Consider the following 16125-nt stretch of genomic DNA (forward strand, 5'->3'; position numbering starts at 1 on the left):
ATTTTTGGAAATCTCGTTTTGCGCTGTTATGCTGTCGAAATTTCGTTAAACTCGTACTCGATGGGTTATGACATCAATTAATTAATCTTTCATTTTCTCTCATGCATGCCATGAATGCAATAACTAACTACAACCATTATTATTCATTTCTTTCTTTGGCTTTTAACTCTTTAACGTTTTTACATTAACCCAATCCCATTTCCTATTATAGATTCTATGTGGTCTAAATGGTATGTTGTGAGTGAATAGAGCATCACCCTCTGATACCATTGTTGTCACACCGTGTTCACACAGAACCGGACCGGTGACTGGGTTAACTCCGGTTAACCCAAACCTGTCAGGATCATCTGATACAGTATCCAACCACAACATACACACAACTAAGAAAATCATTCAAGAGTTCAGCGGAAGACTTAATTTACCTATAATTTCCCCCAATATACTTGATACCCGAATTGTAATACATAGATAATTACATGTGGGCCCGCAGACATGATATTTACACAAAATAATAACAATTCACATATTAAGTACGCAAAAGGGGTCATCAAAACAATCAAAGAGTAAAGCTCAGCTCGGTGTCAAAACTGCGGTCCTGCAGCACAGCCCTCGCACGAGCAATCCGTGCCGTGCTCTAATTCCTCAGGGACCCACTAATCCTCTTCCGGGAATTCAACTGTGGGGCCCGACCCATGCTCTTCAGGTTGATGACCTGCAAAATCATCTAAAAGATGTGCACACATGGGATGAGCTCACTAGCTCAGTATGTGAAAAGAAGGACCACACAGCAGTCCACACAACAATCACAACCATATGCACTATATGCTATGCAATTCATTTTTAAATCACATCCACCTAAACAACATTACTAAGTCTTTGGTTTAGTGCTACTACAACCACAGTGCGCGTATACTCCGAGTACGAGCCACGAACTCCATCCCGCGATACGCCCATAGGGCTGTCGGAGAAGGCCCACCGTGAGTACTCGAAAAAGTAAAGCATGTCGACCACCGGCTCTCAACAAGTGAGATTTTGATAGAATTCGACTCTCGACACGAATCTCACTCTTGGCATAAGATATATTATACGTATGCGCTTTAAAATACGGCTACATACCTGCTTTATCCGTACATGGCCTTATGATATGTGCATGTACACAACTTGGGTACACCCGTCTCCTCTGGCACTGACTCATACTTGTCTGGCCAACCGGTGTTCAAGGTCACCCTTGCCATCATGGTCCATAAGGAACCCGCCTTAACCCTCTCCGGTTCGGGTCTTGCATTGTTAAACTGGTTCAACCGTGTGATCAGACCGGGTTTAAGAAGTAGGGTATCACAGAAGTAGAGGGGTTAGGCCGATAGGCCCAAACCCGGAGCCCATCATTGATCTCGTATGGGGTTATAGTATGGTTCGACCGGATCGACTGCGACCCGATGGGTCGACCCACGACTTGGAGTATATATAATATACTATTGTCTTGTTGAGAAAGTAATTGTATTTTGGGGGTTTATTGAGCTAGGGTTTTAGTGCGAGTTTTCTTGCAGTTGCTTGGGTGTAATTTCTCGCCTGCATAGTGAAACATCTTCTTCACCCGAGGACGTAGCACACCACACTGGTATGTGAAACTCGTTAAATCTCTGTGTCGTGCGGATCTTTTGTCTATTTATTTTTTGTATTTCTTGGTGTTTGATCTAACAAACTGGTATCAGAGCTTTAGGTTACTTCGATCCATGTCTTATTCAATGAAATACGATATTGATAGGTTCGATGGTAACATCAGTTTTAGTCTATGACATGTTTGAATGATGGTTGTTCTTACATAGCAGGGTTTGAAGAAAACTCTATTTAGGAAGGCGAAGAAACTTACAACTATGTCTGATGATGATTGGAACGATTTGGATAATAAATCCTTTCAGCTATTCAATTGTATCTTTCGAATGATGTTCTACAGAAAGTTCTCTCACAAAAAATGGCCGCAGAGTTATGGGTGAAGTTAGAGAATCTCTATCTCACCAAATCCCTCACCAATAGGTTGAGATTGAAGTAACAACTGTATACCCTTCATATGGGTGAAGGTACTTCTATTAAATCCCACATATCCGAGTTTAATTCTATTGTTACTAATTTGAAAATGATAGAGAATTTGCCCTATTATTGTTATGTTCTCTGCCTCCATCTTATAAGCATTTTAGGAACACCATGATTTATGGTGGAGAGACAATCTCTGTTGAGAATGTCAAAATGAATCTACAAAGTAAACAGAAGATTAATGTTGAGTTGACGTCTACCAAGAAATCTGATGGTGTTGGTTTGGTAGCTAGAGGGAGAACAAATGAAAGGGGTTTAGATGGTGACAAAAAGAATGTTAGATCAAAATTTAAGCACAATAATTTGACCTGCAATTACTGTAAGAAAAATGGGCATATAAAATCTAAATGCTATAAGCTTTTAAATAAGCAAAAAGCGGGTGGTGGTGACCAAAATCAACAGAAGAGAGATGATTCTGCATAAGTTAGTATTGCTGAAGATTAGAGTGAGTCTGATATACTTTTGGTGACTGATGACAGAGTCAGATCACAGGATGAATGGATTATTGACGCTACTTTTTCCTATCATATGTGTCCCAATCGTGAATGGTTCTCCACATACAAATCAATTTAAGGTGGAGTTGTGTTTATGGGAAATAATGCTTCTTGTAATACTATTCGAATGGGAACGATCAATATCAAGATGTATGATGGCATTGTCAGAACCTTGTCTAATGTCAGGCATGTCCCTGATTTGAAGAAGAATCTCATTAGTTTAGGTACTCTTTATTTAAATAGGTGCAAGTATACAGCTGAAAGTGGAGTCATGAAGATCAGCAAGGGTGTTCTCTTATTGATGAAAGGAACCAAGGTTGCCAGTTTGTATGTGTTGCAGTGTACTATAGTCACTGGATATGTTGCAGTAGCTTTATCATCTATGTCTGAATCAGATATCACAAATTTATAGCACATGGTTAGGCCATATGAGTGAAAGAGGGATGGCATCATTAAATAAAAGGGGCTTGTTGTGTGGTCAGAGTACAGGAGCAATGGAGTTCTGTGAGCATTGTATGTTTGGGAAGCAGAAGATAGCCAGTTTCAGTACTGCTATTCACAGGACCAAGGGAACTTTAGACTACTTTCATTCAGACCTATGGGGACCATCCAGGGTTGCTTCAAATGGGGCTGGTGCAAGGTACTTGCTTACTTTTAGTAATGATTTATCTAGGAAAGTTTAGGTCTATTTATTGAAGCACAAAAATAAAATATTTGTCACTTTCAAACAATGGAAGAATTTACTTGAGAAGCAGACCATAAAACAAATTAATAGGTTAAGAACCGATAATGGCCTAGAGTTCTGTGAATGTGACTTTAATGTGTTTTGCAAAAATAAAGGTATTGCAAGACACCGTACAGTTGTTAAAACACCCCAGTATAATGGAGTGGTAGAGCATATGAATAGAACCTTATTAGAAAATGCAAGGTGTATGTTATCAAATGCATGATTGAGCAAGGAGTTATGGGCAGAAGCAGTTAACACAACAACCTTATTAGTGAATCGATCTCCTTGCACAGCTATTGAGTGCAAGACTCAAGAGGAAATTTGGTAAGGTGAGCCTGCAAACTACTGTAATTTAAAAGTATTTGGATGTCCTGCTTATGCACATGTAAATGAAAGGAAGTTGGAACCTAAGGCCAATAAATGCATTTTTCTTGGGTATGGATCTGGAGTGAAAGGATACAGGTTATGGTGTTATGATCCAAAGTTTCCAAAATTTCTTATTAGCAGAGATGTTAGTTTTGATGAATCTGCTATGTTGTATCCTAGGAAAGAAGCCCATGTTCATTGTGATGAAGGTTAAGAAAAATCTAGAGAGAATGTAGAGTTTGAAATTGGTGGTTCATCTTCAAATAAAGCACAATCTACTTCAGTTCATCTGTCTACTTTTATTAAAGGAGATGATGCTCGAGAGAATTAAGAAGAAGAGCGGTACAACATTACCAAGGATAGACCAAGGAAAAATATTAGACAACCACAAAAGTATGGGCATGTTGAATTTGTTGCTTATGCATTGTCTGTTGCAGATACAATTGAAAATAATGAGCCTGCAACATATTCTGAAGCTGTTACTTCAGTTGATTATTCAAAATGATTGATTGCCATTAATGAAAAGATGGAATATCTTCATAAAAATTAGACTTGGGAGCTTGTCAAGCCGAGAACAGGGAAGAAAATTGTTGGCTGCAAATGGGTCTTCAAGAAGAAGGAATCCGCCTCAGGTGTTGAAGATGCTAGGTATAAGGCATGGTTGGTTGCAAAGGGCTACAGTCAGGTACAAGAAATTGATTTTAATGATATTTTATCACTTGTTGTTAAACACAATTCTATTCGTGCCCTACTTACTTTAGTTGCTATGCATGATTTGGAGTTGGAGCAACTTGATGTGAAAACAACATTCTTGCATGGTAAACTAGAATAACAGATTTATATGCATCAGCATGAATGGTTTTTTATTAAAGGTAAGGAGGACCATGTATGCTTGTTGAAGAAGTCCCTAAATGGTTTGAAACAGTCTCCTATACAGTGGTACAAAAGGTTTGATTCGGTTATGGCTAGTTTTGGATGCTACATGTGTCAATATGATTGTTGTGTTTATTTCAAAAAGCTCTCTGGTGGGTCATTCATACATTTGCTATTTTATGTTGATGATATGTTGATTGCAACAAAAGATAGGAATGAGGTCAACAGGTTGAAGGAACAATTAAGTTATGAATTTGAGATGAAAGATTTGGGGACAACAAGGAAGATCCTTGGTATTAAGATCAAGAGGGATAGAAAAGCAGGGAAGCTGTGGCTATCTCAACAAAAGTACACTGAGAAGGTATTGAATCGTTTTGGCAGGAAAGATGCAAAAAACTGTAACTACTCCTTTTGCATCTCATTTTAGACTTTCAGTTGCTCTATCACCTAAGATAGATGAAGAGGTGGAGTACATGTCACATGTTACATACTCTAATGCAGTTGGCTCTGTTATGTATGCTATGGTTTGCACTCATCCTGACATTTCACAAGCTGTCAGTGTGGTAAGCAGATATTTGTCGTGTCCAGGTAAAGCTCATTGGGAAGCAGTGAAGTGGATACTTAGGTAATTGAAATGGGTCTTTGGTGTTTGTTTAAAATTTGAGAGGAATGGTGATAGTTTATTTGGTTATGTTGATTCATATTATGCACGTGATATTGACAAGAGGAGGTCACTCACAGACTATGTATTACTCTTAGAGGAAGCACAGTTAGTTGGAAAAATACTTTATAGGCTACAGTTGCATTATATACTACTGAAGCAGAGTATATGGCAGTGACTGAGGCAATTAAATAAGCTATTTGGCTTAGAGGTATGTTGGGAGAACTTAGCATGGATCATGGGGTGACTGTTATCCATTGTGATAGCCAAAGTGTTATTCACTTGACTGAAGATCCGATGTATCATTTCATGTTGAGAGGACAAAGCACATTGATGTTCGGTATCATTTCATAAAAGAGATAATTGCTCAAGGTAATATTCAAGTGTTGAAAATTGGCACTGAAGACAATCCAGCTAATATGTTGACTAAGCCTTTGTATGTTGGTAAGTTCGAGTATTGCTTTAACTTACTTGGTGTTTGCCATGTTTGAGTTCAGCCCTTTGGAGGGTTATTGGAGAAGATGAAGATTTTAGCTATTTGTTTGTTTGTTGAAGGAAAATTCAAGCTAAGGTAGAGATTTGTTAAGTTTGTCTCGAATTCTTGACCCGTTTTGAAGATTGAACTGCTCCGACATATTTTGGTGGCGACACAAATGAGAAGTTTTATGAGGTATGTGATAAAAGCAGAGGCGTTGGCCCGAGAGGCCCAAGCCTGAAGCCCATCACTGATCTCGTATAGGAGTGTGGGGGTATGGTTCTACCGGATCGACTGTGACCCGATGGGTCAACCCGCGACTTAGAGTATATATAATGTACTATTGTCTTGTTGAGAAATTCATTGTATTTTGGGGGTTTGTCGAGCAAGGGTTTCAGGGTGATTTTTCTCACCGCTGCTTGGGTGTAATATCTCTTCTGTATAGTGAAACATCTTATTCTTCGCCTAAGGGCGTAGCACACCACATTGGTGTGTGAACCTCGTTAAATCTCTGTGTCGTGCGGATCTTTTGTCTATTTATTTTCATATTTCTTAGTGTTTGATCTAACAAAGAGCTATGCAACAAAAAGATACTTCACACACACACACCAAGGCCAAGGCCTTGTCTCACCTCACCTCGCCACTACTCAACTTGACTCAATGTGTGTAAAAATAAATCCAAACCTCCGGGGACAAGAGAGAGCATGACGGACATTCCTTTTATGGAACCTTACGTGAGAGAGACAGAGTACAACTTGGAGAGAGGAGTCTTGTTAGGGTTTACGATGCATACACACAAGATAGAGGAGAAAATAGAGTTAAAAATAAAGAGATAAATGCAGGTTTCTACTTTACAAAACAAAGCCATAATGTCCTACCCAATTAGGAGGTAGCCAAGCCTCTTCTCTTGGGAGAAGAAATAGGAACTTCAAATCATTCGACACATTTCTCATTCATAATAGCCATACAAATTAGCTTCCATATAACACTCATCTAATAACTATTTACCACTTACTACTAATTACTTACAACTCAAGAGTCCAAACTCAACTCCACTAACCCATAATCCAACAACAATAATGACATTTATCTTTAACCACTCATGCATTACTTTTTTCACATAATAAATCCCCCCCTCTTGAAAATCAGACTTGTCCTCAAGTCCAAATGTAAGGATCAGAATGTGGCCTCCGTTTTTCAATAAGCCCTATGACTTTGTTGATCAAAAACTACTTGTGGCGCTAGTGGAGTGTACTATCCTTATCTTGAACCGTAGGTAGGCCATCTTGCACGCTATGAGCATCCCCAATCTTCTAATTAAGTAATGACATGAGAATATTGGATGGATGCATGATTTGGTGGTAGGGGCATCTTTGTGCTTTGATGATATGTACATACAAGATAAGGAAGAAAAAATAACACTACAGTCTGAAGATATAAAAATAAGAGATAAAGATAGGTTTTGGCTTTGCATATGAAACCAATCCAACCCAAGCCTCTTCTCTTGGGAGAGAAAAATAGGAACTTTAAATCATTCAATACAATTCTCATTCATAAGAGTCACATAAATAGGCTTCTATATAAGGAAGCAACGTACCATAACACATGTCCAATAATTACTTATCACTTACTGCTGACTACTTACAACTCAAGAGTCCAAACTCAACTCCACAAATCCATAAATCCCACAACAATAACTACACTCATCCTTTAACTTCTCATCATTGCCCTTGTACACCATAAGAATTTACTAGCAAAATGGAGAGGATTTTGGTAGGTTGCTCCTATATGAAAGACAAGAGTTTAGATTGGAAAGGGGAAAGAAGAAAGTGAGGACGATTGGATTTAAGAGAAGAATGGTGGGAGCTTGATGAGTTTATTTATTCTTACACCATGTTTAAAAAAAGATAAACTCAACAGTTTCATGTGACTTGGGTCAGAACACCAAGTCTATTGTGATTGATCAAACTCCGAATCAAGTGATCATTTTTTATAATGACTGATATGTTACAATTGACACATGAACATACTTTTTACTATAAGAAAAAAATGTAAAAAGGAAAAAAGATCCCTGATAGGTTGCATCCAAACACATGACCTTGTGAAATGACCGATCCACTATCTAAAATGAAAAAACCCCTCCCCTGTTGATGTCTATGTGCACTCTGATTGGCCCCCATGCACCTTCGTAGTGATAAATAGGGTTTTTACCATCCAAGATCCCCCCTCCCTTCCTTTTTTGGAGGTAGGATTGGGTAAGAATCAAAATCTAGTCTTACAACTATAACTAATATAGTAGTACGGTTATCACAAGTGAGAAGAGTGGTTTATCATTTAAAAAAAAAAAAATTAAAATTGAAGGATGGTCTGATGATCTTAATCCATTCTCCCCGCTGCCATGCTAGGCTGATAGCACAAGCACAGCTCCTGAATCTGTGGTTTCCATAAATAGCAGGGGTTTAATTGTAAACTTAATCCCCCCCAACCCCCGCAAAAAGAAAAAAAAAACCCAGTAATAATTGATTGATGATTCTCATTTCTCTTGGTCGGAAGGTACTACTCGGGACTCGGGTGACTCACTGAAGACGAAGAGTTGAAAGAAGGGGACAAGGGAAGAACCAATGCCTCGACCTCGACCTCGACCTCGACCAGGAACAGGAGAACACTCGCAGACTCACGAACGCACCCTATTCTTCCCCTTACCGATAATCCTTTTTTGAAAATTTCATTATTATTATTATTATTACTCTCTTACAACCTTCTTTTTACAATCTCACTATCCGGAGCGAACGAATTACAGATTTACAGTAGCCAGGTTAGGCCGTGATTCCTGATCGATATTTATCTGAATTTAGCAAGAACTGGAGAAGCTTGATCGCTATCGATCCCCCCGGGGCCCAGTAAAGGGGAGAAAAGCGGAAAGGGATCTCTCTCGAAGGTCAGAAACCCTCGCCGTTCTCTCTGATAATTCCAATTTGTCTTCCTGTTTTCTATTCATCATTCAATGGTTTACATGTTTCAGTTGATGGTATTAATCAATTCTACGAGACGGTTTCTTCTTTCTCAATCCTTCTATTTCTATTTTATTCTTCTTCTTCTGCCCATCTGCTGTTTTAAGTTTCGTTTAATTTATTTGTTTCTTGTTTTCTCCTTTCCATATGTAAATCGGGATTTGCTGATGGTTCTGCATTCGGTTTTTCGAGCCATTAGCACCCTTACTCCAAAGTCCAAACGCCCCCGATCTGTACGTGTGTTCATCGTTCACGAGAACAATGCACAAACAATGCACGGCGTGGACATCTCTGTTCTCCGTCGCCTCAATACAATTTGTATTTAGGGTGTGGTGGGAGATCTCATCTTCACCCCCACCTCCTCCTATACATTCTCTTTTGATTTTTATTATTCAATGTTACATTCCTTAAATTTTTTTTCCATTTATCGTTCCAACTATTTAAAAATCTTATCTTTTTTGCATAAATAACTTGTAATTCATTAAATCCTACCGTCCTGCTTTCATCCGAGTGTTTTTGGACCGTCAGGGTTTAGAACTTGCAAATTGTTTTCAAGTTGCAAATGACGGAGCTAATTTGATGAAAGGAAATTGAACTTCATTTTTTTTTTTTAGGGGCGGGGGTGTAAATTTATTGCTATAGATCTCTATAGAATTAATCAGGGTCATTTTATTTTTTTATCTGCTAGGAATGTCACAGAAGAACGTACAGACCGTCTTACAACAGTTCAGGGCCTTCTTTATTGGTTGAACATTTGGCTTGCTGACTTGTTTTGTTTGTCCTTTGGCATTTGAAGTTATGTTCTAAACCAATATCCATATGTTGAGGGTAATGTGCATGGTTGATATTGGCATAGGCGTACATTTGCTGAGTAGAACATGTCCCAGTACCAGGGGGACGATATTGACTACATGGCTGATGATTATGAAATGGCGGATGTTGATGATGACATGGATCAAGAGTTTCATGGTAGAGGAATGGGTGACTCAGAGTCGGATGATGATGAATATGAGCACTTGGTTTGTTCTCTTTTCTATTGAACCTCTATTGTGTTTTTAAAATTGTTGCAACTCCTTACTCTCTCACCAAAAAAACTTCTTTCTTTTATTATCTTCCTCTGCATAGCTTTTCAAAGAACAAACTATATATGTATATCCATTTAAGAATATCCATTTCCCCATCTCCTGCAGAACAACAAGATAACAGATACTTCATCTGCACAAGCTAGGAGAGGAAAAGATATCCAAGGAATCCCTTGGGATAGGCTAAACATTACCAGAGATAGGTATAGAAAGACCAGATTAGAACAGTACAAGAACTATGAGAACATTCCTCAATCTGGAGAGGGTTCTGGAAAGGTAAATATTTTTACCCCACCCCACCCCACCCCACCCCACCCCACCCCATCCCATGGTCCCCATCCCAAAAATCACAAGCTTGTTATCTTAAGCCCTTGATAATTTTCATTTTCACTCCTTTTTTGCACGCTAGGAATGCAAACATACAATGAAAGGAGGCATGTATTATGAATTCCAGTGTAATACAAGGTCTGTGAAGTCAACAATCCTTCATTTCCAGGTACATTGACATCAAAGTTCATTTTGACATTGTACCTTTTATCATAAGGGTGAGAATTGCTCGTACAATATATTTTCTGCATGGTTTCTTCATTGTGGGAAAAACTGAAAAAGATGGTTCATCTGGACTGAGAATTTCTCTTCTTCCTCTGAAACAACAAAAAACACATATTATTAGTAGTATCAGGATGAAGTTGAGAATGTTTTGCTGAATCATCAAAGACTAAAATCGCCTTCTTAATCATTATTTGCTCAAATTTTAGATCTTTCTGTGCATATTTATCTTTTACACGCATAAAATTTTGTGTATGAAGACTTGTCTTCATTCCTTTATATCCTATTTGGATGATCATTAGTTTTGGAGGTTTTATAACAATTTCTCTTGATGTTATATGCAGGTCTTGTAGCATTTGCAGCTTATCTTATCTGCATGAGTGTGAATAATTCATATATATTTTGTTTGTCTTTGCAGCTCAGGAATTTGGTTTGGGCTACGTCAAAGCATGATGTCTACCTCATGTCACACTACTCCATTATTCATTGGTCTTCACTAACTTGTACCAAATCTGAAATTCTCAATCTTTCTGGACATGTCGCACCATGTGAGGTGCATGTTTCTCATAATGTTTTTGGTTCACAAAATTGCTTCGTATTATTAGATTTGGCTATATGATATAGTAAAATTATGTCGTTATGGCTATTTCCTGAAGTTGAACTTGAGTTTGTATTTCTCTTGCATAGAAACATCCTGGGAGTCTCCTTGAGGGATTTACTCAGACCCAAGTTAGTACATTGGCAGTAAAGGATAAGTTGTTAGTTGCTGGAGGTTTTCAGGGAGAGCTTATTTGCAAGGTAACTTTGCTCATTTCATTGTTCAAGTTTCTGCTCTGCAATGCACAACTACACACGCTATTAAGTAAAAAACATGCATGCACTGAAAATGGCTGGTGTTCATTCACTCGGCCACATGTCAACAATAAGAACCTTACTAAGCACATAAAATTAGAACAATCTAGACCAAGTGGCCTAAATATTGTTGTGAGAAGATAAGTTTTATTTTATTTATTATTATTATTATTAGTTTGGGATGAATAAAAAGTTCATTACAAGGAAAAGAAGGAAAAAAGGATATACAAGGGGCCTAGAGGGGGCGGGGAGAGGCTTACATCAAGCTAACCAAGGAGGAACAAACCCTGGGGGGGCGGGGAGGGATAAACCACTAGCCAAGAGAAGGAACAAAACAATCTCTGGGGTTGGGAGGGGGTTACAAGATGGAGAGGTTAGAATTTTTAGTGCTTTCATGGATATGAAAGTCTTTTGGTATTAGGAATAGAATTTCATCTATAAATAGTAGTAAATGATGAGTTGTAAGGGACAAGTTTTGAGAATTAATGAAGCTTTTGTTGAACAAGTTGCTTTTTTCTTTACTTGAAGTCCTTAGCCTTACTTGATGGACTCTACCAAGGCTTCTCATGTTATTGTATGAATTCAACCTGATTGTAGTTGAAAGGCCTAGTGATGCAGTATTTAGGCACTAGCAGCAGTGCCGAGAGAAGTACCTATGGTTTCAGAAATTACAAAATTCCTAGTATCTCTAGGACTTCTGATGCAGGGCTAAAGGTTTATCGCAGGAAGAAGAAGACAGGCTGGGTCTTAGGCCAGACCAGGCCCAAAACAGTGGCCACGGTTCTGGTTCTGCTTCTTAGTCAAGCCAGTCTCTAGGCCAGCTGTATGGGACCAGATTTGATCTCACATGCTTTAGTTGTGAGCCCAATATGGACAGGTGGCGTTGGAGAGATAGAAACTGCCAATATCTTTGAGTTTCTATTTTCATTAGTTATTATTTCCTTGTAATGCTACTTGGTCAATAACTAGGCTTAGGAGTTCTATTTCTTTTGTTAGTTACTTTAGGTGGCGTTGGAGACATAGTAACAGCCAATATCTTTGAGTTTCTATATCTTTAGTTTCTATTTTCATTAGTTATTATTTCCTTGTAATGCTACTTGGTCAATAACTAGGCTTAGGAGTTCTATTTCTTTTGTTAGTTACTTTTTTTTAAACTTGCTTGGTGGCTAAGTTTCTCCCATGATATTGGGACTTATCGTTATTGTATCGGTGATATGGTTATTATAAATAAAGAGGATGAGCCACCATAGGCCGTGATTTTTGTTGATTTAAATTTCTTGTTCTTTGAGAGTGGTGAACTGTGGTGATTCAGTCACATCCTAGGTGGTGAAGCCTGGGAGGGAGGGTGGTGGTTCCCATCCACAGCCCATAGGTGGTGATACCTATTGGTCATATCCTTTTCTTCTGTCTCCATTCTCTTTTCAGTTTTCTTCTCTGTCATACACTGTTCCAGCAAGCATTCTAGCCATAAAACTCCAACTGTGGGCATCTTTAGCCTACCGTGCCTCATCAAATCCTAGTCTCACTGGGAATCCTATTCCTACTCTACTACTACAAGAGCAATAACTCAGTGTTAGCGCAACTAAACGAGGCCAGCTACATGGATCCGATCAAAGACAACAAGAGAAAAGTAAAAGTAAAAGTAAAAGTAAATAGTGAGGAACACTATACAACTAATCAGTAAAATCTCACCTAAATGGGGTCGTCTACATGGATTCTTGCCCTCCACTAAGACCTATTCAAGGTCATTCTTGGGACAAGACCTAAACTATGCATGTCTTTCCACATTACTACTATTCCTACTCTACTATGGAGTTCTATTTAAGTAGAGTTCTGTTTTCAGTTTCTTTTCCTATTTTGATTATGTTTATGTGTCCTGGATTACGAATCTATAAGTCCAGTGCTATCATGAGTTGATTTTCTTTCATTATTTCATTATGTCGAGTTCTAGTTGGTTTAGGACTCTCTAAACACAACTGGAGGTTCTTGAGCCAGCTTAGGAGTTGTTTTAAGTCTTTTATTGGTCAATTAAGTAGCCAATTTGATTACTATTTCGTTTAGGCCATTTCTAGTCATGTTATGAGTCATATTTGGAGAGTCTATATGTACTTTTGTAACCAGCCATTAAGGCATACGAAATTTTATGATGAATACAGCAGGGCTGTGCTCCTATGTTCTGTGTGACTCAGAATAGCTTCTGTGAGATGTAATAGCAATCCTTGGGGAGATGCTAAGGTTGGGCTGATGGGATGTTAGCCTAGTTCCAGGTGAACTGATTGGTTCATACCCACCTTTCTTCCATTCTTTTTCATCTTATCCATTATCAAATCAAGTCAGTATGTTCTGTTTTCTATTCTATTCTATTCCTGTGCATCACCTACATGCTAGAATTTCAATCTCTCCATGGTTTGCTTTTGAGATTTCATATCAAACTTCATGGTTGACAATTGTAGAGTATTCTAAACATACCCACTGTTTCAAATTTTGATTTTGATGTTGATTGTTTTCTTACTTCAAGTGGGATTCTTTATTCTACTTGTTTTGAAGATCAGAATATCAGATTCTAATATTCTATTTTCTATTTCAGATTTACAGTTATTAAATCCAATATCTGATTATTATTCTTCTTGATGGAGGAGGGCCTTAGGGAAGAACGAAATCTCTGAGAGAAATTAGAGTTGCAGGGAGAAGAGAAGAATCACACAAAGGGGAAGGGGAAGAAGGTCTCACGACCAAGCAAACCACAAGGTTTCAACCAATTAATTAATTAATTATTCAAAAATCTGTCTACTAAATTGGGTTACATGCCTTTATATAATAAATCGAAATTAAAACTTGCCTAATCAAAATCTAAAACTGAAATAGCAACTACTAATTACTTCCTAAATTCTAACTAATAAAATTAGAAACAAAATAAAACTTAAAGTGTTAATTCCCTAATTGACTATCAATTACCTAAATTAAAAGATTGCAAATAATTCCCAAACAAAATAAAATCCTAAAGATCCTAAGAAATCCAAAAATCCAATCGGACCCGATTCGTCTCGGTTGAGATTGCCCGAAGGGTCAACCCGGTTCAACAGCATCAATTCTGCATCAACTCCCCCAATGTTGAGAAAAACTCGGCCACGAGTTTTAAAGAATGATAACAATAAAAACTCACGACCGGGGGTGAATTGCTTGTCGTCTGCATCGCGAACAAAATCCGTGAGTGAAGCTTTGGAGGTGCATTCAAGTCCGGAAAATCACGGGGAAGAACGAATTCATGATGCGGAATAAGTGGCACTGCATTGATGTCCTTCATTGTTTGATCCACAATTTTCTCACTTTCTGTTATCACCTATTCCACAATAGGACGGTCTTCCACTTGTGTTGATGCCTTTGGTTCATCTTGTGGTTGTATTGGGGGTATCATTTTCTTTGACTCAACCAGTCCATGAAGATCAAATTTTCAACGCATGTGATAAGCCTGGACGGTAAACACATTGTTGTCACGATCAAGAATACTGTCCCGTTGTTCCAACCAGCCTCGACCCAATTTAATGATGCGCTGAGTAGAGTCAAACACTTCACAAAAAGCACCATCATAATAAGGAGGAACAGAAAATTCAACAAATACATTATCCTCCGACTAAAAAAAAATCTGACTAGTCTCTGACAATATATCCACCACAGATCTGGAGACAAAATTGTCATTTAGCTGCTCAACAATTAACAAATTAGCAGACTTTTCATTGGGCAACTGCACTCGAAACTTGAACACAAAGAAATCCATGACCAATCTTGTGTCGGTATTGCTTATGGACCCACAAAAGAACAAATAATTCAACTTAAACAAACCAGTGCAATATTGTAATTTTTGGTACAATTTAGAACCCTTAAGAGTGAAATAGCTGACTGGGGACCGATCTGGAATTTGTCCTAAAGGAAGAGTTCAATTCTGGAAATAACATGGTGATGAGGTTAAACTGAAATAAAGTTTAAATGCAAGGGTTCTATTGTAAAATGAGACAGGGGCTTAGGGGTAAATAAGAATTAAACAAGGGCTTAAGTGGGGTTTAGATACTTGGTTACCATCAACCTCATGACTCCACCATGGCGGAAAAACTTACTGGTTTCAGTTGATGGAACTGCTCCAGCAAAACTTCGATCCATCCAGCACTTCGAAAGAGAGATCGAGGGTCGAAGCACTCTGGTTTCCAACTGCTTTCAGAGCAGAAGAAGATGCAACTAGCTCCGAGGGAAATCCTGTGACCTGTAAGTAGCGGAAAAAAACTCAGATCTGATTTCTGGTTTCAGATCTGTTATCCTCTGAGTTGCAGGAGCTTGGGATGGAGCTTAGGGTTTAGATCACCCCAGGTAGGAGAGTTTATACCCCAAGTTTCAGATTGGAAGCTGCAGAATCGAGGGAGCTCGAACCCCCTTTCACTGGCTGCAAGTATCGCCTGGAGCAGAACCACAGAGAGAGAGCAGGGAACAAAGAAAAAAGAAAGGAAAGGGGAAAGAAGAGAAGAAGTTCATTGAAGTAAGAGATATGTACTAACGGCCATGGTTTCCAAACAAAAAAAAACTAGTCAATCAATTTTCTTCTTCCTTCTCTTCTTGTCGTCTTCTCTTTGCTGCTGCAATTTTTTTTTTTTTTTTTTGCTGAATGTTGTTCTCAGTCTTGTCTCGGCAGAAATCAGAACTGAGAATGGGAAGAAGATAGGGAAGGAAAAGAGAATAAAGGAAAGGATCCTTCAGTTCTGATACCACTTGATGGAGGAGGGTCTTAGGGAAGAAAGAAATCTCTGAGAGAAATTAGAGTTGCAGGGAGAAGAGAAGAATCACACAAAGGGGAAGGGGAAGGGGAAGAAGGTCTCACGACCAAGCAAACCACAAGGTTTCAACCAATTAATTAATTCATCATTCAAAAATCTGTCTACTAAATTGGGTTACATGCCT

The 16125-nt window shown here is 38.5% G+C and overlaps 1 protein-coding gene across 3 annotated transcripts in view; it reads left to right on the top strand.

Moving 5' to 3' along the window:
- Window positions 1–8228: 8228 nt before the first annotated feature.
- Window positions 8229–16125, top strand: part of LOC122079465 (uncharacterized WD repeat-containing protein C2A9.03-like) — a 27452-nt gene continuing 19555 nt past the window's right edge. The window contains exons 1-7 of one of the 3 annotated variants that reach the window (XM_042645962.1): window positions 8229–8625; window positions 9387–9443; window positions 9555–9717; window positions 9889–10056; window positions 10190–10276; window positions 10748–10882; window positions 11017–11127. In XM_042645962.1, coding sequence (XP_042501896.1) covers window positions 9577–9717; window positions 9889–10056; window positions 10190–10276; window positions 10748–10882; window positions 11017–11127 — 642 coding nt within the window. In that variant the 5' untranslated portion in view covers window positions 8229–8625; window positions 9387–9443; window positions 9555–9576. Of the gene's footprint in view, window positions 8716–9386; window positions 9444–9554; window positions 9718–9888; window positions 10057–10189; window positions 10277–10747; window positions 10883–11016; window positions 11128–16125 lie in introns of all 3 variants that reach the window. The other 2 variants (XM_042645961.1, XM_042645960.1) reach the window with 2 other exon arrangements.

The sequence above is a fragment of the Macadamia integrifolia genome, chromosome 5, assembly GCF_013358625.1.
Source record: "Macadamia integrifolia cultivar HAES 741 chromosome 5, SCU_Mint_v3, whole genome shotgun sequence".
Taxonomy (NCBI): Eukaryota; Viridiplantae; Streptophyta; class Magnoliopsida; order Proteales; family Proteaceae; genus Macadamia; species Macadamia integrifolia.